The 25,767-nt window shown below is 35.2% G+C and overlaps 2 protein-coding genes across 3 annotated transcripts; one reads left to right on the top strand and one right to left on the bottom strand.

Annotated features, from left to right (window-relative positions):
• LOC126808720 (endoplasmic reticulum-Golgi intermediate compartment protein 3) lies at window positions 1–15,166 on the top strand. The gene is made up of 13 exons (XM_050533649.2): window positions 1–236; window positions 1,673–1,831; window positions 2,219–2,338; window positions 2,780–2,811; window positions 3,416–3,483; window positions 4,384–4,549; window positions 5,050–5,107; window positions 6,878–6,909; window positions 7,364–7,460; window positions 12,675–12,739; window positions 13,489–13,625; window positions 14,209–14,264; window positions 14,948–15,166. The coding sequence occupies exons 1-13, from the start codon at window positions 140–142 to the stop codon at window positions 15,025–15,027; spliced, it is 1,167 nt and encodes a 388-aa protein (XP_050389606.1). The 5' UTR covers window positions 1–139; the 3' UTR covers window positions 15,028–15,166.
• Window positions 15,086–25,648, bottom strand: LOC126808724 (protein FAM8A1). Of its 2 annotated transcripts, XM_056099248.1 has the most exons (6): window positions 25,217–25,648; window positions 24,986–25,006; window positions 23,696–23,822; window positions 22,375–22,501; window positions 21,473–21,624; window positions 15,086–20,827 (listed from the first exon to the last, which is right to left on the bottom strand). In XM_056099248.1, the coding sequence occupies exons 1-6, from the start codon at window positions 25,614–25,616 to the stop codon at window positions 20,677–20,679; spliced, it is 978 nt and encodes a 325-aa protein (XP_055955223.1). In that variant the 5' UTR covers window positions 25,617–25,648; the 3' UTR covers window positions 15,086–20,676. The 2 variants fall into 2 exon arrangements, with proteins under 2 accessions (XP_055955223.1, XP_050389612.2); XM_050533655.2 differs by lacking the exon at window positions 24,986–25,006 and having other exon boundaries at window positions 25,196–25,648.
• Window positions 25,649–25,767: the final 119 nt, after the last annotated feature.

The raw sequence follows: 25,767 nt of genomic DNA, 5'->3' as shown, positions 1-25,767 counted from the left end.
GTACGCCTGTGCAGAAGGCTTTACGGAAGTTGATGTACATTAATGGCGACACGCAGAAGAATTTGATTCGTCTATGAATTTACACCAATAATTATCTCGTAAGAAAATATAATAGATCTGGATCTTATTAATCTCCAGAATGTCTGCTAAAGAATTATTTGAGAGGATTCGTCAATTTGACGCTTATCCAAAAACATTAGAAGATTTTAGAGTGAAAACCTTTGGTGGAGCTGCAGGTAAAGAATTTAAAAATAAAATTAAATAGTATTAGGCCTATCTAAATAAAGTCAAAAGGTGAGAGTGGCGAAATCTTAAATAAATTGTATTAATGAAGATGCCCAAAATTTGACAGCCCTGTGTGGTGTCGCTAGCCATGGTTTTAAAATGGTTGGTTGTGCCAAATATCTTCTTTTGATTCTTTTGAATTTCGGGGATCACGTGGCTAAGTGGGTAAGACGCTGGCTCGCTAGCCTGGAGGTCGGGTGTTCGATCCCAGCTTTGGCCGAGAAAGTTCATCCAGTTCCGGCGTGGTTCCCCCTTGTCAGTGATACAGGACGGAGGGTCTGACAAGGACAGCTGTCTAGTCCTTCGGATGAAACGATAAACCGTGGTCCCGTGTATACATTGGAATGCACGTAAAAGATCCCTTGGCAGTTGGAATTCGATATAAGAGTAGGCGATAGTGCAGCTGCCCGGGCAAAATTTCCCTCATAGCACACTGTATGGCGTATGCCCGTCTTCATTAGCCCAGTTCGGAGCAGAACAGTAGGACTTTAAACCCCATTTCATTTCATTTCTTTTGAATTTCACCACATTCTATGAAATGAAATTCCAGGATAGAGTTGGAGCTAGGCCTAGGGATTTGATCTTTCATTTTAAACTAAATAAATGACCAAATATGGAAGTCTGGTTGGCAAACAGGTATTTTACACCAACTTCATGAAGATGCATTATCACTCTCCCCCAAGAAAATGTATTTTCAAATCTATTCAGAAGAACATTAAACTTAGAACTTATAGTTATTACCAGTATCAAAGATCGAAGCAATGTCCTACATGCAGTTAACTTACAATTTAAATATGGTATTTTCATGAGCATTCGCTTGACCCCTTCTAAACCAATAAAAAAATTTATGATTACCGGTACTTGAGCCTTAAAATGTGTTTTAATCAGATTGGCATTAATTAATCAAATTTGAATCTTTGCATGATATGTCACACTACAGGCTACTGATACATTGACATCTATTAAAAAATTTTGAGTTGGATGGCCAAATGGTTAGCACGTCGTTTCGATACTCCGGTTGTGCATGAAAGACAAGTAGGGTCGTCTGTTCAGCCTCGTGGGTTTTCTCCGGGTCCTCCGGTTTCCTCCCACTGCTAAAGACCCCAACATGCAAGCGAATTATTGAAATAAAATTGAACCATATGTTATCCCCCGAAATCACCTAGTTTGTGTCCAGTGGACGTTAAACCTCATTTCTCTATCGCTCTATTTAAAAATTAATGATTTCCAAAGCATTTCATTAATGCCCTTTTTATCTCTAAAGTACAGTGGTATGACTGGCATCCCAATGAATTGTTAATCAATTAATTATCTAGTGATGTTTTTTGAATACTGAGCTGAACAGATTTTTTTTTTTTTGTAAAATTCAGGTTTTATATATTTTCAGTGACTATTATTAGTGGCTTAATTATGGTAATACTGTTTGTATCTGAGATGAATTATTATTTAACAAAAGAAATCCATCCAGAATTATTTGTTGACACCACACGTGGTCAGAAGTTAAAAATAAACATAGACGCAACATTTCCTAAAATGCCATGTGCTTGTAAGTATAAAAAAAATTTGCTGAAAGTTTTGAAAAGCTTTTAATTTAATCCGATGCTGGATTTAGGATAAAACAAGTGCTGCCAATGTTATATATATGTGTATACTGTAGCTGCTTTTGTGGTTGACAGTTTAAGTTGAAACAGCTTAATCTTTCGAAACTAATATATATAGAGCTTTCCTTATTACTAATCACAACAACATGGTTGATATCCATATTCAATATTTTATTTTAACCTGAATGAAAGAGGTTTACCTCCTTCAGGTTAGATTTATTTTTGCATCTGTAGATTTTAAATATCGATTTGTTTTTACCATCTCCAGATTCAGGTATAGATTTGTTTCTTGATCTCTAGATTTAAGTATAGATTTATTTTCTCATCTCTAGATTTAAGTATAGATGCTATGGATGTATCAGGAGAACAACAGATTGATGTTGATCATCATTTGTTAAAACAAAGAATAGATAATAATGGTGTAGCAATTTCAGAAACGCCAGAAAAACCAGGTGGGCATATATTATTTTAATTTTTTTAGGAGATTTTCCATCTTTTTCTAACTCCTAACACTAGATAACGATGATACAAAAATGTATAGGTACCGTACTAGAATATATTTTCTAGACACCTTCATTCAAACACCACTCTAAATAAAAGATTGCTTTCATGATATCACTGGTGAAACCAGAACTAGCACATGTGGTACATGTTTGTCAATTGGAAATTATAGAAATATAACTAATAGTGGATTTTATAAACAAATCTGAAATATTTTCTAAAATCATCGCCACCTCTTTTAATACTTTATTAAATTAATAGAACTTTCCCTCATAGCACACTGTATGGCATATGACACAGCTTCATTAGCCCAATTGGAGCAGAAAAGTAGTAAATTAAACCTCATTTCATTTCTTATTTCTGTTATTGTTAATCATCTCTTTATATTTCAGATTTAGGAGATCCATCCCAAAAACTTGTTGAGGTAAAGTTTTAAAACATGTTTATACATTTACACTTTATGTAGGAGTATATAGTTGAATGTGTATGTGGGTATATTTTTTGCCTACCAGTGCTATATTTTCTGGTGATTTTATTTAACAAAAGATTCATTTAAATTAACAAAAATCTTAAAAGATACATTCCCACAAAGGTATTTATCTGGTAGTTATTTCCTATAAAAGTATGGTTATTTTGGTATATTTTGAAAGTAGAGACACTTAATCTTGCTAGAAAGATACTGGATTCCATGAAAAACACCCAAGAACAAATGTGAGGGTATAACTACATGTACATGTATGATAAATGGACTGCGACTAATGACAAATACAAGCTAAAAATGGATTCTCCCTCAATCAAGTCACATGATTGGGCATGGTTTTCTTTTTATGTTTTGTAACCGATTTCTGCTCTTACAGTTGTCCACAGGTCATTCTCATGATTCATCTGAAATTGCAATAGAAAATGGGGGGAGGGGGTAATAACAACATGTCTGCCATGTCTTGAGAGGGAGAAGAGTCGTTATAAGTTGATTAAAAACTCAGGCCTTCACCTCGAACCTGATGTTAATAAGTTTTGTTCAATTGTAGGTAGTAACTAAACCTTTAGATCCAGCTAGATGTGAAAGTTGTTATGGGGCTGAAACAGAAGAATTAAAGTAAGAATCTTTAAATGAATTACTGGGTACATCTTCATTGTGAAAAGTAACCCAAATGGCCCTTACACAGGGTTTGTATAAGATTTTTTTTAAAAAGTGGATGTTTCTGTTCCTTCATTATCTTACCAGCCTTAATTCATACCAAATTCTAAAGTTGAATGTAAATTTTATACCAAACTTTAAATAACAGTTAGGTAAACATGACACTTGAGTCAATATTGGCTGTTATATCCTCTTTGTGATGATACAAGTAGCAAACAGTTTTGGCCAAAATAAATGAAATGAAATGAAATGGGCTTTAACGCCCTACTGTTATGCTCCTATACTGGGCTAATGAAGACAGTCATACGCCATACAGTGTGCTTTAAGGAAAATTTTGCCCGGGCAGCGGCACTATCGCCTACTCTTATATCGAATTCCAACTGCCAAGGGATCTTTTACGTGCATTCCAATGTATACACAGGACCTCGGTTTTTTCATCTCATCCGAAGGACTAGGCAGCTGTCCTTGTCAGGCCCTCCGTCCTGCATCACTGACAAGGGGGAACCACGCTGGAAAATCTGGATAAACTTTCTCGGCCAATGCAGGGATCGAACACCCGACCTCCAGGCTAGCAAGCCAGCGTCTTACCCACTTAGCCACGTGATCCCCATGGCCAAAATAAGTTGGCAATTTGGTACCTGAGGTCTCAAAGAACATGATTTTGTACTTTATCCCTTTGTATCCATTTCTGCTCAAGTTAAGCAGAGTAATAAACAAATTGATTGCTAGATGCTTTAAAAATTGATGGATTTAATATTGATGTGATCAACATTAGCCCTTCTGTTATCTTGTTTCCACAATTATATAGTGAGTAAAATTTTACACTGGGAAATTATTTGATTTGTGTTATTATTACAGATGCTGTAATACATGTGAAAATGTACGAGAAGCATATAGAAAGAAAGGTTGGGCATTTAATAATCCAGAATCTATAGAACAATGTAATCGTGAAGGTTGGACCGAGAAGATGAAGGCACAAAAAGATGAAGGCTGTAAAGTTTATGGTTATTTAGAAGTAAATAAGGTAAGATTCCACAGTCACATATTCTTTTTTTTTTAATTGACTTTATCTCTATCTAATACATATTTCTGATTCTCGATATATTTTTTTAAACACTTTAACACAATTGATTACTTCCCTTGTGTTTTGGGATTGCCTCATTTCTACAAATTGAACAGATCTGTACTAAACTGAAATCTAGATTAATATAATGATTTGGAAATGCTACCTTTTCATTTAATGGGTTTCCTCCCTTGCTGTGAAAGCTGTATCACTGTACTGTGCAGTGAATGGTTTCGACCAACCCCAGACCCATTCACTTGATTTGTTAGTCCTGTTATTATTTAACTTACAATGTCCATATATAAGTTGTTTGTTTGAAGTGTCTGGCACATAATTCCTTTTCAATCCAATTATTGTAGACAGGATCATAGATAGATTTTCATGACCTGGCATGATTTCTATCTCTACGTTTGATCGCATATTCTTGTAGAAAATGAAAACTTATCCAAAAATAATTTCAGGTTGCTGGCAATTTTCATTTTGCTCCTGGAAAAAGCTTTCAACAACATCATGTTCATGGTAGGTTTATTATGGTTGTCTTTGTTTCAACAGACTGTCTTTGTTTCAACAGACTGTCTTTGTGTCAACAGACTGTTTGTGTCAACAGACTGTCTTTGTGTCAACAGACTATCTTTGTGTCAACAGACTATCTTTGTGTCAACAGGCACATTTTAAAAGAATATAAATGTATTTAATTTTAAATGGTAATCTGAAAGTCAACTAATTTTGAATAATAATCTTAAAACTCAATTAATTATCACAAATCCAAGCTCTGCCCTAGCTTAAGGTGTTAATCTCCTTGAAAACCACTAAAAAGATTTGCATGATTCTTAAATTGAAATTTAAAGGAGCTTACCACCAACTCGTATTTTCCATGATATTCGAAATTAAAAACACGGAATTAAAATTCATTATTGGGCCATTTCAATCAATATTGATGTTGTTATCTTGCTTTTAAAATATGGGGTTACTATCCAATATTTAAGGCACCATGAACATTATAAAATCCTACAAGACAATGCAAAAGTAATCATTGGCGTGGATTTAGTTGGAAACGGGAGGGGGGGGGGGACATGTACCCCCCTTCCGATTCTAAGGGGGGGGGGCGAATAGGTCTCTGTCCCCCCCCATTATTTTGATCGCCAGGACAGATTTTCAGGTTTATATCCACATGATGGTGAGCTTGTTTCTACGTATCTGGAACTGAATCGGTACTTGGAACAAGAATTGCCATTCTTCAAGCGCCACGTTTTCGGCCAAATCTTTTTTCACTTGTGCATGAAGCGTTCCTCATTATGTCACATGAAGTGAGGCAGATGTTTCATTCTGTCGAAGCTCTTCTCATCTCACACTGCTGAACCCTGCTAGTTCCTGCTCAGCCGAGCGATCCTTCAGCACTCTGCGCCGTATCAAAACTTGGCTGCGCAAGTCCATGACGCAAAACCGACTGAAACACTTGATGGCGTGTGCGGTGCATAATGACCCCCTTCATGTCGCAAAGATATTCAAAGAGAACAGTCCTGATCGTACAACGAATGTCTTTGGACGATTCACTTAACTTCATGAACAATTAATATTTATGCAGCTTTGATGTAGGTAGTCAATTTTTCCATATTGTCATCATATTACCCCTAGTTACAGCCTTCATCGAAATAACACTGGTACAGTAAACTGTTCGTAATTATTTATTTCGTTTGGTAATGAAATGTTCCAGGTTTCGTCTGCCCCCCCCCCCCCCCAAAGTTATGACAAATCCATGCCCTTGAAAGTAATAAGTAACAATTGATTCACAACCGACGAAATGATAAAAAACGTGTAAAATGGATTAAGCAGGTGTAAATGACTACTCTTTAATTTGGACTGTTTACATATTTCACCAAACATAATTGATTACAAATTACAATACTTTTTTTAAGAATTGAATATACATTCATAAATTGTATATTATGACCTTTTAGACCAATTTAAGGTTCCAAAGAATAGAGCCATACACCCTTTAAAATGGATTGGCATATTTGTTGAATATCTTTTCCGTATTTTACCAATTGGTCAAGCCCTCCAAGTGGAAACTACTAAACATTATTACACCATAATAATGAAGTGCTAGTGTAATAATAATGTTATTGGATAAATTAAACCTGTCTACATTAGCCCAGTCGGAGCAGAACAGTAGGACGTAAAACCCCATTTCATTCTGGATAAATTTAACACCTGTTTTAATGTTTTAGCGCTCTTGTCAATATAATGCATACATTAATATCCTTGTTAATGTTATTATATCTGTTTCAGTTCATGATTTACAAGCTTTTGGTGGACAAAAAGTAAGTTAGTATCTTTGACTTTAAATAGAAATTTATCATATTATTCTGACTTTATAAACTAAATTCTCTTTAACATTGTTTATATTATACATTAAAACTCAAATTGAATTTGGTATTATAGTAAATATATTCTATGAATCATAAGTTAAGATAAAAATCCATCTAATAAAGATTATATGTTTCTTAAACTTATCCTTTCTGGAACACTGATACCACTTGTCAATTAGCTTATAGTTGGTTCAAGTATCTGAATTCATCTTGGCATTCATTTTAGTTTGGTACTTTATCAAATTGTTGTGAAAGGGTTGTACCATTGTGGGGTTTTGAAGAGCATTTAGTGCTGTACTGACTCATGTTTGGATCAAATGGATATTTCTGAGGGGCTGGTTGTGCCTGAGAAACATACAATTAATTTTATGTTGATTAATCAATATGTTTGGTGTTTTATTTTCAGTTTAATTTATCCCATCGTATAAATCATTTATCATTTGGTCAAGATTATCCAGGCATAGTTAATCCTCTAGATGGTCTCAAGCTTGATGCAGAACAAGGTAGTTATAAACTGTGGTTCAATTAGTTATTGTCTTTCTGTAATTAAATACAAATCACAATTTTTATCATATTACACTTTTAAAAGTATGAATCAGTCAATCTTTATATATCAAAAATTGTTTATATTCACGTCCAATTCAATATGATAAAAGTTCCTTTAAAAAAAGACATATGTCTGTAGAAAAGGTTTTCACAAAAGCAGATCCAAACTTATTTTACCCGTACTTACTCTACACAGTTCAAAACTAGTTCCAGAGTTATGGCCCCTGGCTGATACTTAACTCAATTCATCAGATTTTTAGAAATAAGGTGAATATCAATTTTGAGCATTTTCAAAAAAGTACATGTGATTCCAAAGTTATAGGCATTATGCAAGAGTTATATCTGCCTATTGCAGGTCTTTCTTATATGAATTTTTAATTAGACATTAATTAACTTACCAAGACCATATTCAACTATAGATGCCATTGTATAGTCGAGATTTTTAACAGATTTAAATCTGATCTGCAGTTCAATGGTGGTTGATGATTAACCGTAAAAATGGATTATCGAGACTTTCTTTATTGTAAAAACGTAAAAACGGTAGCAATAACAATTAAGAACTACAGTCTTATTAAAATGAGGATTTCTCGGTTCAAAGTGAAGTAATTTTACTGAAATTTTGAACTTATTCCATTAACATTATCTATTTTTTAACTATTATAGCAAGAACTGCCAGCTCCTTATCTAATCTTCTATAATTTCTGCTTTAAATGTATTTGATCATATTTTAAGGAATAATTAATAATGGGACCAAGATGGTCTAATGTTGATTTTTGATTTTGAGCATTTTTGAAAATGGAGTTCCAGAGTTGTTGCCCATGATATAAGCGAGTGTTTATAAACTTACATTAACATATTAATACTCACTCTACAGATTTAAGTTTGAGCCGGATTTTCAGAAAAGACTCTGGAATACTTTTATTACGCTAATTATGATTCCAATTGATTGTGAATGTTTTCTGAAAAGTTATTGCTCCTGAATTAGAATTAAAGGATAAGGATATTACTCATTTGTACATAGTATAGTACAGATATATAAACTATACGAGGGGTTAGATGGCCGAATGGTTAGCGTGTGCACGTTGTATCATAAGGTCTGTCATTAAGTCAACTGGCATGGTTTCGAATCCACGGTTGTACGTGACAAGAGTAGGGCCGCCTGTCCTACCTTGTGGGTTTTCTCTGGGTCCTCCAATTGCTAAAGACCCCTACGCGCAAGCGAATTATTGAAATAAAATTGAACCATATGTTAGTCCCGAAATGACCTAGTTTGTGTCCAGTGGACGTTAAACCCCATTTCTCTTTCGCTATATAAACTTATACGCAGACATGTAATTAGACTGCATCCTCTCATAGTCGAACATCAACTAGTTTGTAATTAATATAAATATTTTAATCTGTCAACCACATGAATGAATGAGGTAGTCAACATTATGAAGAGATGACAGGTAGCTTAATTCAAGATCTTTATGTATAAAGTATAAGATGTTATGCATTTAGCAACAAGAGTTTCCATGACACTTGCGCTCTTCAAAACTTATGTCATGGACTCAATGGTAACCTAATTACTATACAAATTATAAAATGAATATATCTTTAATGGGATACGTGCCAACACATGTAGTAGATGGTCAGTTCCATTTGGTCACAATCCATTTTTTTTAGTTATCAGAAAAGCTACTTGTAAATTTGGTAAGTCGCCTTAGAAGGTAATCATCACATGATCGTAATTGCTCTAAAAAAATGATACTTTAAATTATCAAATTAAACTCCGGGAATGTGGTTGAAAAGTAGACTTTACAAGGGAGGACGAAAACACATCTTGGTACTTTCTTTAACGTTTTTAAATAAGTTCCTTATATAATAACACAAAGGAAGGAAAATTATATTCTATCAATGAGGAGGATACATTTGTACCATCATTGTTTCATGGTCCTTTCATTTTAAAAAAATACACAAAAAAATTCAGGATGTTCCCCAATAGTTGAAACACAAATCTACATACAGAATCCACAGTGGCTCAGTGAGTAAGGCACTGGCTCGCTAGCCTGGGGGCTGCTAGATTGATCCTGGTGTTGGACGAGAAATTTCATCAGAATTTTATGGCGAGGTTTGCCCTTGTTAGTGGTGCAGGACAGAGGGTCTGACAGGACAACTGTCTTGGTGTTCAGATGGTGAAAAAAGCTCAGGCACCGTGTACACATTGGCGTGCATGTAAAAGATCCCCTGGCATTGGAATTTGATAAAGAGGTAGGCTGTAGTGCCACTGTCCGGGCTAGGGTAAATTTCCCTCATAGCATACTGAATGACATATGCCTGTCTTCATTAGCCCAGTTGGAGTAGAAGAGTAGGATGTTGAACCCCATTTCATTTCTTTCCATACATGTACTGTAGAAACAAAAGTCAAATTCTAATGTGAGCATTTTATATACAACTTATTGAACAAATTACAACAATTTATGAAACTAAATAAATTTTATTATTATTAATAAATGACTACCAACTGATCTTCACAATAATACAATGCCAAGATTTAGAATATTACAGTATTTCATTAATAAACAGTCTATAGAGATAAACATACACTTACGATGTATTCACTGAACACTGCTACATGTAAATACAGGTAGTTATTCAGGAATAAATGTAGAATATGTTGAACATAAGACTGTTTTACTTGGAGCCATTATGGTTCTTTCTATCAAAATAACAATATAAATGAATTACAAATAGATAATTAAAATGTAGGTATTATTCTTTTTGACAACAAAGTTTGTCAATCAACCCTCACAAAATCTTCACATTAATACATTTTATTATTACAAAACAAATTCATCCAAACTTTTATAGAGAGGATCACTTCTTATCATTGGTCAATCACAGTCTTGTGTCTTAAACCGAAAGTCAAGTTTCAAGAACTGACTCTTTGAGTCTCTGATGTCCTCAATGTATTTAATTTGACTTTGTGAAAAGAGAATTTATTAAAGTTTTTAATGTCCAAACACGTATCCATTGTAGACCTTTAGCATCTGATTCCAGTACCAATTGCCATAAACGTACCAAATGTTCCGCCACCCTGTAGCATAGTTTTACCCACTGTTTGTATCAACTCCCGACCTCGTATACCATACCTATAAATATACCATAAGCTGTTTTAGCAGGTCATACAAACAAAAAAAAAAGTTATTCTGGTTTTCTGACATTTATAACCCTTCCAAAAAATATGCAGGACAGGTTGGGTTTTTTTTTGTCAAAGGATCATCTGACACCTGCAACTAAATGGTGTAATATCGATGTCTCTCATCTGTTTACTAATGCAATTCTTTGATTTATGCCACCTGCAAGCACTTTTTGGGGCCCACCGAAGTAGTACAATGTATCTAAATACGAGAAAGTTAAATGAGATTATTTACAACAATAACAACAGTCTTATCTTACCTCAACGCAGAGAAACCACCAAATAAAGCTCCAGAAGCCAATCCAACACAAAAACCCATGGTGAAGCCCATTTTAACACGATCAAAACATGAGGGACCTCCTCCTCTGTTATAGGCAGATGGTGGGGGAGCAGGCATTTTAATTTCTTTTCACTGAAACATACATACAATATTACAGAGACTATCACTTTAATCAAAACCCTTTGAGTATCAGCTGATCATGAATTCATAGAAAAAACAGGCAACTAGTAGGCCTAAAGCTCTCCAAAGAATCTGTTGTTTTTTTCTTTCTTAGAACTGCAATATGGACCCGATGTCTAGCAAACACCCATGTCAGATAAAAATACATGTTATACAGAGCCTAATGCCATCAATAATTGTCAATAAAGTCTTTAATTTACTAATAGTATATTGAGGATTTTTGGCATACATGTATGAATTAATGTATGGGCAATCTGTATGGAAATGCAGTTTGGTTCTAGCCTAGTCTAGGAATCCCAGCTTGGATAGATACATTTACTATGTACACATTTAGATTAGTAGATGCAAATTTTGGCAGGACGGCCACCCAATAATTACCACCCATATTATTACTAATAAACTCCATTTCCATTGTATGACAAGCATGCCTACACTGTATGAAACATTTTAACACAGTTTATACAGCAGTTCCTTTCACCCCTTTCACATTTTCTATAATGGTTATCACAAGTGGTAGGCCCACTAACCTTAACAACCAAGTCCAGTTACCAAAAGACCAAGCCAGCTAATGAAACATACACCCATAGCAGCTAAGTCGCATATTTTTTCTTTTGTCAGTAATAAGAACATTTACAACACATGAAAATCTGATTACGAGTAATAACCCATGAAGTAATTATCAGAAATCATTAGAATTTGTTTCGATTGTCTGTCTCATGACCTTAAACAATTTATATTAACTTTAGCTTCTAGAGCAACCACAAGATTTTTCAAAGTGTTCATGGGCCATAACTCTGGTAGTAATTATATCGAAAATTGCAGAAAATCAATAGGATTCTTCATCTCATGACCTTAAACACTGTGTATAAATTTAGACTCAATAGGATATTACCTTTGCCCTCTGGAACGGCAACTAGATATTTCAAGGTGATCAAGGGTCATAACTCTGGCAGTAATTATCGAAAATCGCTGCAAATCGATAAGCTTCTTCGTCTGATGACCTTAACTGTGCCTGTAACTTAGTGTGTATAAATTTAAAGTCAATCGGATATTAACTTTAGCCTCTAGAGCGCCCACAAGCAATTGTGGACGCCGGACCGACGGATGGGGGCGAGAACAATATACGACCACATTTCAATGTGGGTGTACATGTATAAAAATTATTAAAAAAGAAAATAAAAGCCATGGGCCGCAATGGCCATGTCCCCAGGAGTAGTGAGTCCTTGCTTGAGGTGAGGGTTTTCACGCATTATCCTTGGCATATTTTTAATGTCATTTAGACCTGTTACTACACCAAACTACTGGCTTTTGTTTTAATTTCATAATTCGAACATATACTGACCTTGTTATGCTTTTTTCACACAGACTAACATAAAATTTCGTCGGTGTCCTTCATTCATGCAATTTTGTCAGCCATGCTTGGTATCCCACAATTCGGGTGTAGCCGATTTCCTGTCTACTTTTATTTTACTTCCTGTTTCTATTCTACTTTCGTTTTTCATGTTAGAATTTTATTCTTTTTGCCTTTTGCAGCCCAAATGATGTATCAGTATTTTATAAAAATAGTCCCAACAACATATACAGATTTAAAAGGAATGGTAAGGAAATTTTTCTGTTTTTCATACTTTGTGATAATTAAATATCTAATCTGGCCCTATTTACTATATACAGTAAAGGGAGTCACAGTCAAGGGAGTCGCAGTCAGTAAGACTAAGACGCTGGAACACTAGTCTGGAGGTCGGGTGTTCGATTCCTGCATTGGCCGAGAAAGTTCATCTTGATTTTCAGGCGTGGTTTCCCCGTGTCAGTGGTGCAGGTCAGAGGGCCTGACAAGGACAGCTGTGTCATTCGGATGGGACAAAAAAAACGAGGTCCTGTGTATACATTGGCAGATCCCTTGGCATTTGGAATTCAATATTAGAGTAAGCCATTATGCCACTGCCCAGGAAAAATTTCCATCATAGCACACTGTATGACGTATGCTCATCTTCATTAGCCCAGTCGAAGCAGAACAGTATGACGTTAAACCCCATTTCATTTCATTTTACTGTAGTAAGGGTTCTGATTGGACTAGCCTCTCACCATTACTGTCTATCCCTATACACATGTAATATGAAAATAACACAGAACAGTAGGATGTTAAACCCCATTTCATTACATTTCTTTTTCTGATCCCTTGGCGCATGGTATTTGATTTAAGAGTAGTCTGTAGCACTGCTGTCAGGGCAAAATTTCCCTCATAGCACACTGTATGGCGTATGCCTGTCTTCATTAGCCCAGTTGGACCATAACAGTTGGACCTTAAACCCCATTTCATTTCATTTTCTTCTCTTCTTTTTCTTTCCAGACAGTATATACCAATCAGTTTTCAGTAACAAAACATTCTAAAATTATATCAAGTGGTATGGGAGAGAGTGGTCTCCCTGGAATATTTTTTATGTATGAGCTATCTCCTATGATGGTAAAATATACTGAAAAACAAAGGTAAGTCAGCCAAGCATGCAGATAAATTGATTATAATGCATCATATATGCAATTTATGTTAATTTACCATTTATGATTTTGGAGTCAGTCCATGTGCGACCTATGGATGTTTTTACATTTCAAACATTGTTATTTCTGTAAGCATTTTTCACAGATGATCATGACAATCATAATTTCATCATTTTATGATCATGACCATGTACATGGCTAATCTATCACATGACAATCATCACATTCCATCCTACTATACCCTTGATTATCAAATAGGTTTATAAGAGATCTAAAAAAACTATTTCTGAGGGGGTGACTTCATAATGAACAGTCCGAAATAGCTTTAAAGTTATTGATCAAAACTATCATAGTTTATAGGTTAAATGGGGGAGATCAGGCCCTCTAAAACTATATCCTGGTCAAGAAGCTGCATGTTTGTCCAGGCTGGTTATAGCAAAAGTAGAGTGTTAAATTGCAATTAAACACAGCAAAGAATTGGCGAATTATTTTAACAGGATTTTTGTTTTGCCAATAATAAAAACTGGGATAATAATTATCAGCTAAAGTAAAGTGTTATCTCCCTTTGTTTCAGATCTTTTATGCATTTTTTAACGGGTGTTTGTGCAATAATAGGAGGTGTTTTTACAGGTGAGAAGTTTTGACCAAACCGGAGTTGCTTGGGCAAATTAAAACATACAATGAAGACACGACAATTGACATAATATAATTGATGGTATCAAACAGTAAATCAAAGTAGCTCTGTTCTGTCAAATTTGAGAAGCCACCGTGCCCTTAGTGAGAAAGATGTTGGCTCGGCAAACCTGGAGGTCCCTGGTTCGATCCCGGTGTTGGCCAAAGAAAGTATCAGAATTTTTTTGACGTGGTTCCCATGTTTCTGATGTAGGAGAGAGGACCTGGCAATCATTTGGATAGGATGAAAAAACACCTCCATGTGTATACATTCGCATGCACGTAAAAGAACCCTTGACAGTTGGAATATGAATTAAGAGTAGGCCATAGTGCTGCTGTCCAGGCAAAATCCCACTCATAGCACACTGCTTGCCATATGCCCGTCTTCATTAGCCCAGCCGGAACAGAAAAGTAGGACTTAAACCCCATTTCATTTCAAATTTAAATGACCCATGCATGTGGAGCTCTGGTTATTTTGCCATTAAAATGACACAATCCTTGTTCTATGCACATTGGCATACCACTTAAAAGAATATCAGTAGTGGTTGTACATCTGCTAAGAAATATTGAGAGTATTCTACACGCCTCATACCCAACACCCTTCAGTGTTCTAAACCTGTGTATATATTTTTTCTTTTCAGTTGCTGGTTTAATAGATTCAATGATATATCATTCAGCTCGAGCTATACAAAAAAAGATAGATCTAGGCAAAGCATCATAATTCTTTCTCACCACAACCACCATCGTTTTCATATTTTTATTCCATTTTTAAATGTTAATTATTTTAATTATCTGTTGTTACTTCATGCTTTAATAAAAAAAAACACTTTAATCATAATAAATCTTTTAATTTAAATATATCAAGTAATTTTTGTTTTTATTCATCTAAGCTGTGGATCAGTTTCCCATTTCTTCAAGGAACTTCCTTGGTGTGCAGGAAACTGCAGTAGTTATATAAGGGGCTGAAAAGGAAACAGACCCAGTCATTATGATGTTAAAGGGGAAGACCAATGATTTTCAACTTGAAAAGTTGTTAAATGAGACTATCTGACCTGACAATTCAAAAAAACATTGGCTGTTACTAGATAAGAGACCAGCGGCTGCCAGGCAGGATACGCCCACATTTTCGAGAGATGGAGAGAGAACAAGCTAAAAAGAAAGTGATTTTTCCTACAATCAAGGGCCATAATTCATGAATTTACAATTCGATATGCACAAATATAGAAAGGAACCAAGATCTTTAGGTTATAAATATACATTTCAAGTTTCATCAAAATCGAATTAAAATTGCGACCTCTCCAGGGTCCACAACCTTGATATACCATATTTTTACACTATTCGCGTACAAGCGGCGGCCATTTTGTCCGGCAATTTTGGTCCGACTTTCACGAAATTCGAACACAACCTTCATTACAGTGTAACGATGATATAATTAAATGTTTTTTTTAAATCGGATAATAATTGTGACCTCCAGAGGGACCACAAGCTAAAAAAGGCGATTTTCCGTATAATCTGGGGCCATAATTCAGGAAGTTACAGCCCGATATGCGCGAATATCGAAAGGAACTGAGATCTTTGGGTTATAAACTTATATTTCAAGTTTCGACAAAATAGGATAAAAATTGTGACCTCTATAGGGTCCACAAGCTAAAAACGTGATTTTTCATACAAACAGGAGCCATAATCCATGAAGTTTCGATCCAATACATGCCAATATTGAAAGCAGCCGAGATCTTTTGGGGATAAATCTATATTTCAAGTTTCGTCAAAATCGGACAAGAATTGTGACCTGTAAAGAGTCCACAAACAAATTGTGGACGTCCGGACGGACAGGGGCGACAACAAAATACATCCACATGAAAATGTGGGCGTATAAAAAAGTGAAAAATAGAAAAGGCCCTAAACCAAGGAAAATAGAAAAGGCTTGTACATTTCCTTTTTTTTATTCATACTGTACCGGTACTTAATAAAAACATGGTAATGCACAGACTTTTTTTAATTTGTAAGATATCCTCTCACCAGCAGATAAGGGACATGTCGCCGGAAACGCATACTGGATTAAATATTTGATCACTACACAGTCCTGTCAAGTTTGTTGTCCGCGGACTTATATTATGAATTATTTTCAAGGATTGAATTACACTGTTATATAGACTCTTCCCCCCTTTCTATCACTTTCAGATCAAGATTTTTTCATCACATATTTCGAATTTTAAAGACAAAAGAATAAAAACAGATTTGGTAACAATAATGCAACATTTATTTATAACATTCAAATTTGAAAATATTTTAAAAATAAAATAAAGACAAAATCACATCTTCTTCCATTAATAACTTCCTCCATTTTAGTTTGATTGAGAGAAGATTATTAAAGAAATACAACATGTATTTGATCTGAATAAATAGACATTTAAAAGTCAAACAATTGAATACATTTAGGCCATACAAAAAAAAAATATTTTGGATCTCAGACAATCCTTAGCAAACATTTGAAGCGGGAGGGAGGTTTTTATTTTGTCAATGGATCACTACTTGGCTAAGTTGTTTTTTATAGAAATATATGATTATCCAGTCTCATTTATGATAAATGAGTCATTAACCCCGTTTACATTACAAATTTGAAGCTGGCACGGCACGGTTAATTTTTTTGTAGTGTAAACAGGTCAAACATAAGCGTGCCGTACTGAGTACCGTGCCAATCTGGCCCACTGAAATGAGCTGGTCTCAGCACGGTACCAGGCGCGGCGTGGTTAAATTTTCTTAGTGTAAACGCTATCCGGTTTGAGCACGGTTTCAGTACGGATAACTGCACATGCTCGAAACGAACCTTGACCTTTTTTCCCTGCAAACTTTGACAGTTCTGTCATCGGTTCTGAAATTAACTTTTCTGTGAAGAGTTCCACATTTGGCGTGCTTGGCACGGTTCTGAGACCGGTTATTTTAGAGTAGGCCTAATATACACAGGTCAATTTCTTGAAATTTATCGCGGCCTGGTACCGTGCCCAGAACGACACGCTTATCACGGCCAAGTGTAAACGGGGCTTATGGATTCATTCAAATTTTTTATATAGATTTACTTTATTAGTAAGTGCAGGAGGACCGCACTAATCAGAAGAAAATAGTCGGTTATTTGAGAGTAAAAAAACATGCAATGTCGCAGGATTATCTAAAATTCAAAATATTTTTTTAATATGGCCTTAAAATCAAGATAAGATATAAATTTGTGGCGTGAATTTGTACATGAAGAATTTACTTCTACTCTGGTGTATTAATTTTTGGCAACAGTACCACATTTGAACTTTGGTCTTTAAGGCTCTGGTAATTCTTCTGACTATTCCATTTAAATTTTTGATGTTATCTCAGAAATATGTCAATTTGTATTGTTTCTTCTATGCATTGCTAATTGGTTTTCCTAAATCATCTGTTATTTCCAGGTTGCTATTTGTATTATGATGACAAAAATCAAAGAATTATAAGTATTAATGTTATAATATAATAAACTTATACATGGTCAAAATACAAAAAAATGACTGGTATGATATAATAGCAGGGCTCTCAAGTCAATCATATTTGACAGCTGTGGCAGTGAAATTGACCAACTGGAGAACTTAGTGAATTAAAATTTCAAAGAATTTAACCTTAAAACACAACAAATACAGATAAAATTTATAACTTTTATGTTTAAAAACACTTAAATATATATATTAAAATTTGGATAATGCTAAAAGTTGTCATATTATCTGGAAACCAGCAGCTGCCAGGCAAGATACGCCCACATTTTGCAAGAGATGGATATGTTTTATGTTTAAAAACACTTAAATATATATATTAAAATTTGGATAATGCTAAAAGTTGTCATATTATCTGGAAACCAGCAGCTGCCAGGCAAGATACGCCCACATTTTGCAAGAGATGGATAGAGAACAAGCTGAAACAAAAACGTGATTTTTCGTACAATCAGGGACCATTATACTTGAAATTAAAGTCGGAATATCGAAAGGGAATGAGATATTTGGAATATAAACATATATTTTAAGTTTCATCAAAATCAGACAAAATTTGCAAAACTCTAGAGGGTCCACAACCTTCATATTACATACTTTTACACAATTTGCTTCCAAGGAGCAGCCATTTTGTCGGGCAGTGTCGTTTGATTTTCCAGAAATTTTAACTCCAACCTTCATTATGGTGGAGCAGTGATATATTTAAACGGTTTTTAAAATCGAATAAAAATTGTGACCTCTAGAGGATCCACAAACTAAAAATTATGTTATTTTTTGTACAATCAGGAGTCATAATCCAGGAAGTTATTGTCTGATATGCACGAATATCGAAAGGAACCAAGATCTTTGGGATATAAACATGTATTTTATGTTTCATCAAAATTGGACAAAAATTGTGAACGCTAGAGTTGCCACAAGCTAAAAATTATGATCAGAGGCCATAATTCAGGTAGTTACGGTCCAATATGAGCAAATATCGAAAGGAACCAAGATCTTTTGGAGATAAATCTATATTTCAAGTTTTGTCAAAATTGTGACCTGTAGAGTAACTACAAACAAAATTGTGACCTGTAGAGTAACTACAAACAAAATGTGAACGGAGGGACGAACAGGGGCGACAACAATATACGTCCACATGAAAATATCATCCATGACTAACGAAATACATCAAAAAAGTGACTGATTGGCAAAATATGGAAGCAAAGCCTTGATTAAAGTATATGAACATGAAATTCCTGAAAACAGCCAATGATGGATATAAATTTGAAATTATGATTATTAATTAAAATACAGATCTATATTTTGTTCCATTTGAAATTATGATTTTTGATCAAAATACAGATCTATATGGTCTTTACTACATGAAGATCTGACCAGTTGTAGTGGGAGATTACTTCAGGGTTCATACCATCAGCTTTTAACCCTATGACATCTGACATTGGATTAACCAATCAGCGTTGATGTTTCTAGTAGGATACCCACAGTTTCGTGAATCGCACGCCAAGAACTCGCTGCAACAAACCGTTTCATTGGCTAATTCCTCACAACTCTTACAGATCCCACTTTAGTAAAGTCAAGTAAAACGAAATTTTGAAGTATTGAAAACGAAATAGGATCTGTGTTTTAATCAGATTGTTGCAAGTCAAGTTATTTAAAAATTCATGCATGCAATAACTTGTATTTTCATAACAACATTTCATTAGTGGTAGGAAGTCTTAAAATCTTAAATTGGCATTGGGAAACACATTAACATAGCGCAATTTTATTGGAAACTATCACTGGTTTTATTCTAAAAGTACAACCGACAACACTGCAAGAATTGGCCGTGGCACTGCAAGTGGAGTGGGTCAGATTGCCCCAAATCGTGATTGGACGGTTGATTAGGAGCATGCCACGACGAATTGCTGATTGTCTGAGGATTGGTGGAGCAATTACTCATTATTAAGACAAAAATCAAAAACGTCCATTTTCACTTTTGACAGTGTATCTCTTTGCGAGTGAAATGGGGCCGTCAGATAAGCCGCCCATATGAACTGTTTATGTTCATGTGTAGGCAATTGGCCTGTTATTAACATACACTGGTTACCCCTAATCAAAACAGCAGTGCATTTCCGCAGTTTTGTATTGTTTCTGAATATCCCCTACTTTTTTTGAAAATGAAATGAAATGAAATGAAATGGAGTTTAACGTCCTACTATTCTGCTCCTAACCTGGGCTAATGAAGACGGGCATACGCCATACAGTGTGCTATGAGGGAAATTTTGCCCGGACAGCGGCACTACGGCCTACTCTTATATCGAATTCCAACTGCCAAGGGATCTTTTACGTGCATTCCAATGTATACACGGGACCTCGGTTTTTCGTCTCATCCGAAGGACTAGACAGCTATCCTTGTCAGGCCCTCCGTCCTGCATCACTGACAAGGGGGAACCACGCCGGAAAATCTGGATGAACTTTCTCGGCCAATGCAGGGATCGAACACCCGACCTCCAGGCTAGCGAGCTAGCGTCTTACCCACTTAGCCACGTGATCCCCTACTTTTTTTGAAGAGTATATATGATTCATTAGAATAAAGAATGATAAGAGCCTTCCACACTTTAACTAATACTATTCATGTTCAGGATTTCTCATTTAATTCTAGAATCACCGTAAATATCAAATCTGGCATTTGGTAATTGTCCAGAGTAATTTGAATACCCATATAGAAAATGTATATATGAATTTAAATATACTATAACCAGAAAAATAATGATTATATCTTTGCATATATTCATTTTAATGTAAATATCAAAGGGTCTGTTATATACATGTACATGTAAGGGTGGATAAAAGAGTCTATATCTGCTGATGTCCAGTACAATGAGGGTCTATCTGTGTTCGGGTTCAACATTCTGTACAACAATAGTTTTAGTGATGACATCATACACTGTACGATTATGACTATGAAAAAAGAGGGTGAGGCAAGCTGGCAGGAAAAAGGCGATGGTGAAATTCTTTATGGATGATCGAACAAATGCACTGAAATATAAAAATAAAATAATAAAAGGATTACATGTAAACGGTACTAAAATCATTAAGCAGGGCATGGGTTTAATAAAAGGTTTTAAGCGAGAGCGAGTGATTATTTCAAAAATTCGATTGCACGTAGGGGTCTTTAGCAGTAGCAGGAAACCAGAGGATCCAGAGAAAACCCACGAGGTTGGACACGCGACCCTACTCCTTGTCACGTACTACCAGGAAATCCAAACCACGCCACGCGCTAACCTTTCGGCCACCCACCCCCACCTCGCCTTACCCCTGCATAAACAAACAATAACACCAAGACTAAGTTTTTAAAAATCCATTTCATTTCAATCACCAGCTCAAAATGTCAAAATATACCTTGAAAGTCTGCAAAAAAAATTGTTCCATATTTAGGATCAGAGAATTTTGAAAAGTTATTTCTATAAATCATTTGCCCTGTTTTCAAATGAAAAGTTTGGCAGACCAACTGACAATGGCCGCAGGCGACAGAAATATATGTCCACATTAAATGTGATGCAATCAAATATACAAAGCTTTCCTTTTTCTGCGTATGTCTGTGGTATGTAAAGTAATATATTAAAAAAAAAATTGCTGACGACTCTTGACAGAATACATGACAAGATGTCATCTACAACTTACCAAAGCCAACCGACATCAGTAGCAGGTGAAACAAGAACTGTTCCGTTCCCCTGGTCTACAATCTGTTCCCCTGATATCAATTTCAATCCCAGAAGTCTTTTACCAGGTGTAGCTCCTCCCACAGTTCCTATACCATGCCGTAAACATAATGTCTGAAAAAATAATAGCATTAAAAAAACTGGTGTTGCTGTCAATTTAAATTTAGTTAATACAATATGCCAATCACGGGTAATTTAGAACCCTAAAGCTTATCTGAAAATATGATGCTTCTTATATTGATCAGGATAAACAATGAATGAATGAAACAGGGGTTTAATATCCTACTCTTGTGCACTGACAAGGCTAATAAAAATGGGCCAGGAAAGAGAACAAAACAGACAACAATTTAATAGAGATGTACATGTGTGATAGTGTAATCTGTATTTTAAAGTGATAGAGTCGAGAAATTGGGTTTAATGTCCACTCAACACAAACTAGGTCATCTCGGGACTAACATATGGTTCAATATTATTTCAATAATTTGCTTATGCGTATCAGTCTTTCGCAGTTGGTGGAAACCATAGGACCCGCAGAAAACCTGCAAGGTTTGACAGACGAGCCAACTCTTTATCACGCTCAAGCATGGAATCGAACCCATGCCACTTGATTCAATGACAGACCTTGTGATTTCACGAACACCCGTTAAACCACTAGACCCCACCATACCCTACCCTGTATTGTAAAGTGTTAAAGCTAGAGTACGTAATCAATCCTATCAAAAAAAAAAATACTGCTTCTTAAAAGCTCTATCTGCTTGAAATTTTGATTAAAATCGCAGTGATTTAAAACCAACCTAAAAGAAGGAAGTTTTAATAACTTGATTGTTGATACTAAGTAAACTACAATGTGTATGTACAATGTACCTCAAATATTGTTATTAACAATCTGTTGATAATTTCCATGGCGATGACCTCTGAGGTTATAGCGAAGGCTTTATCATAATCCATTTCCTCCATGGTAAATAGTTCCTGATAATCTATAGAATCATACCTGAAATAAGATAACAAAAACATACTGTGGTGCTTACATAATTTTATATAGATTGTTAAATTCAAAACAAGTCACACAGAAAAATCAATCATACATTTGCAGAATTATGTTATAAGCCATTTGTCCTCATTTACATTAAAGTTTAAAATCTAAATGGGTACATGTACCGGTAAGCATATGCGTACAGGGAAATTTTGACTGGGGGGGGGGGGGGGCGGTGGTGGTTGGTGCCCAAAAAATGTAGTTTGTTTCTTAGTATGTTACATAATAATAATAAATTCGCTGTTAAATTGGACACATTCAAGAACACAATATCTTTTTTTTATACAACTGTGTGCCCAAATTTTCCCAGCATTTGGTGCCCAAAATGGGGGGGGGGGGGCGCCCCCCCCCCTGCCCCCCCCCCCCAGCTCGTACGCCTATGCCGGTAAGTTAAAGAATAATCATTATCCTGGTTTAAATTAAAATTAGTTTCTGAAACTAACATGAAGTTAGGTACTGAGCAAACCAGAAATATCTACAAGAAAATAACTAGCCCCGGTTACCCACGTCAAAATAAAATTAAATGAGGTTTAACATCCTACTTTTCTGACTGAACCGACTAGGCTAATGAAGAAAGAACAGCAACACTACGGCCTACTCTTATTTCAATTTCTAACTATCAAGGGTTCTTTTATGTGTGGCACATGTCAATGAACAACTACATGTATAAACTATCCTTGTCAGACACACCATCCTGCACCACTGACAAGGGTAAACTGCACCAGAAAAACCAGAGAAGCATTTCCCAAGCTCAAAACATACCTTGTATAGTCTGGGAATTTTCAATAAATTTTCAGCTAACATAACATACATGTATTAACAGCTGTGCTACCTCTTAAACTGAACTATTTTAATATCAATATCCATCAGATTGAACTGAATTTTATATAATTGACAAGCGTATTTAATGTTAATGGTATAGAATATACAGAGATTAATGTTATATTGTAATCATAAGGTATAGAAATAATCTGATAGCTGGAAGACCAGAGCAACAAACAGAACAGGATCATGTCATGCATAAAGTCTTAATTAATTAAACAAAGATGTATGTATGTGCAATCTTGTAGTAGAAATAGTCAGGTTAACAGTGAATATACATGAACACAATGATGGGCTGATCTAGAAAAAAGAGGCTAGAAAACAACTTACATATGGCCCCATCTTTTCATAACAAACAGTGTAACAAGGAGTTTTATATAAAATAAGAGAGTGAAATCTATCAACTCTGCTGCTACTCTTCTCCAGAATGTTGGTACACGATATAAAACTCCATTTACTGAAAAAATAAAACAGATGTTTACTATATTATTGTTATCATTTTAAGTTGTTTCTTCCTCTTTTAATCATAATATCAGAGTATTATTCAACATCAAATAATCTTTGTATACATGGTCATAGTCCACTCATTGATGTATGTATATGCTGCGCTTAATGGACAATACTATACATGTACAATGTAATATGCAAATAAAATTTCTTTTTAAAAAAAAGCTATGATTGTATTTATGATGGACAGGTAAAGTGATGACAATGTACGACCCCATTTCAAAATGGGTGCATACAAATATATTTTTTTTTAACAATTAATGCTGTAATGATTCATATATCCTACGTTTTTAAATTAAAAATGACTATTCCTCATAAAGAACAGAATATTTTCAAATATCGATGCCGGTACCAAAATCATTCTGAGTTGAAATAATTGTGAATATGGGTAAATCTAGCTACGATTGGATGCCTTTAGTTCCAAGTGGCAAACTCAGTTTCTTTATTAATGCATGTAACATCTTTAAAATAAGATAAGTTTATGCTATTATGATTAATTAAACTTACAGAGGCCAGTGTAGTGGCACAACTGTCGCCAAACTCCAAATATTCACGTTTAAATTAATGGCGCGTTGTTTTTGTCTGACATTCACCGCCATCGAAATCCATTCATAGTTACAGTGCTTTAGATTCCCCTTTTGATTGGCTGGTAGCCCTATATTAAGCCCCGCCTTCACGATGACAGCGTATCGTTTAAAAAGATGGCGGTCTTAGTAACAGCTTAACGCCTGGATTTTAAAAACGACGATATGTACCCGTTTCAGGTAGGATTATATGCTTAATTGCAGTTGGGTGTGTGGCAGAAATATTATAAATAACAATAATCAATCGTTGTTTTGACTAAAACTATTGTCAATTTTGTTTACAAATGCCGGGTGCGAATCGCTCCCGCATGTGCTACGTTTAAGTCAATAGCATCAACTCTTATCTCGAAACACAGAGGGTTGAGACTATAAGATTTGTTATCTACATGTAGGGTAAATCATTTTTGCGAACATACAGCGTAAACATTTTTTTCAAGGATTCATTGTTGTTTGTAATGGTCGCTGATTTAGTAGTATTATAAATCTATCATAGACAAAACTGATGATAGGCCATAATAAATAGACTTGCCTGGGGCTGATGTATTATTGGTAACTCTTATCTCGAAACACAGAGGGTTGAGACTATAAGATTTGTTATCTAGGGTAAATCATTTTTGCGAACATACAGCGTAAACATTTTTTTCAAGGATTCATTGTTGTTTGTAATGGTCGCTGATTTAGTAGTATTATAAATCTATCATAGACAAAACTGATGATAGGCCATAATAAATAGACTTGCCTGGGGCTGATGTATCATTGGAATGAACATTGTTGGATGGTGTAGCAGGTTGTGTGTTATTGTAGGAGGCATTACTGTCATTAGTTGTACCAGTAGATCTGAATATAGAACTATCCCATCCATTGCCTGCTGCATTACCACCTCCCATACAAGACATATTATACATCGGCATCATTGAACAAATTGCATTCATCTGTGATAAACGTCGATAATTGTGAAGCCATGGCTGAAGAGCTTGGGCATACTCCCTGGCGTTCCTGTATCTTAGATGGGGTTGGATTTGACTGTAATCGTATGCTGGGTGTGGCCCATTGTTATTTTTTCCATCGTGCACAAAACTTGTCCATTCAGCTTCATCTTTAACCTTGTTTTCATACTTTTTATCTCCGGAGACGGCTGAAACGTCATTTTTGGTAGCCATGATTTTGATTTTGGTTTATCCAGTCTTTTTTACCGTTCATTTGAGTATTTATTCTACGAAGACCTAAAGTTCAAGTCTTACTTAACGATAGACCAAAATTCGAGATGAAAAGAACCGAAACGAAATATTGTTATAAAACAAAAAAAGCAAT

This window comes from Patella vulgata, chromosome 1 (assembly GCF_932274485.2).
Source record: "Patella vulgata chromosome 1, xgPatVulg1.2, whole genome shotgun sequence".
Classification (NCBI taxonomy): domain Eukaryota; kingdom Metazoa; phylum Mollusca; class Gastropoda; family Patellidae; genus Patella; species Patella vulgata.
The sequence above is the reverse complement of the archived record's forward strand: the minus strand, read 5'-3'. Positions and strand labels throughout refer to the sequence as shown.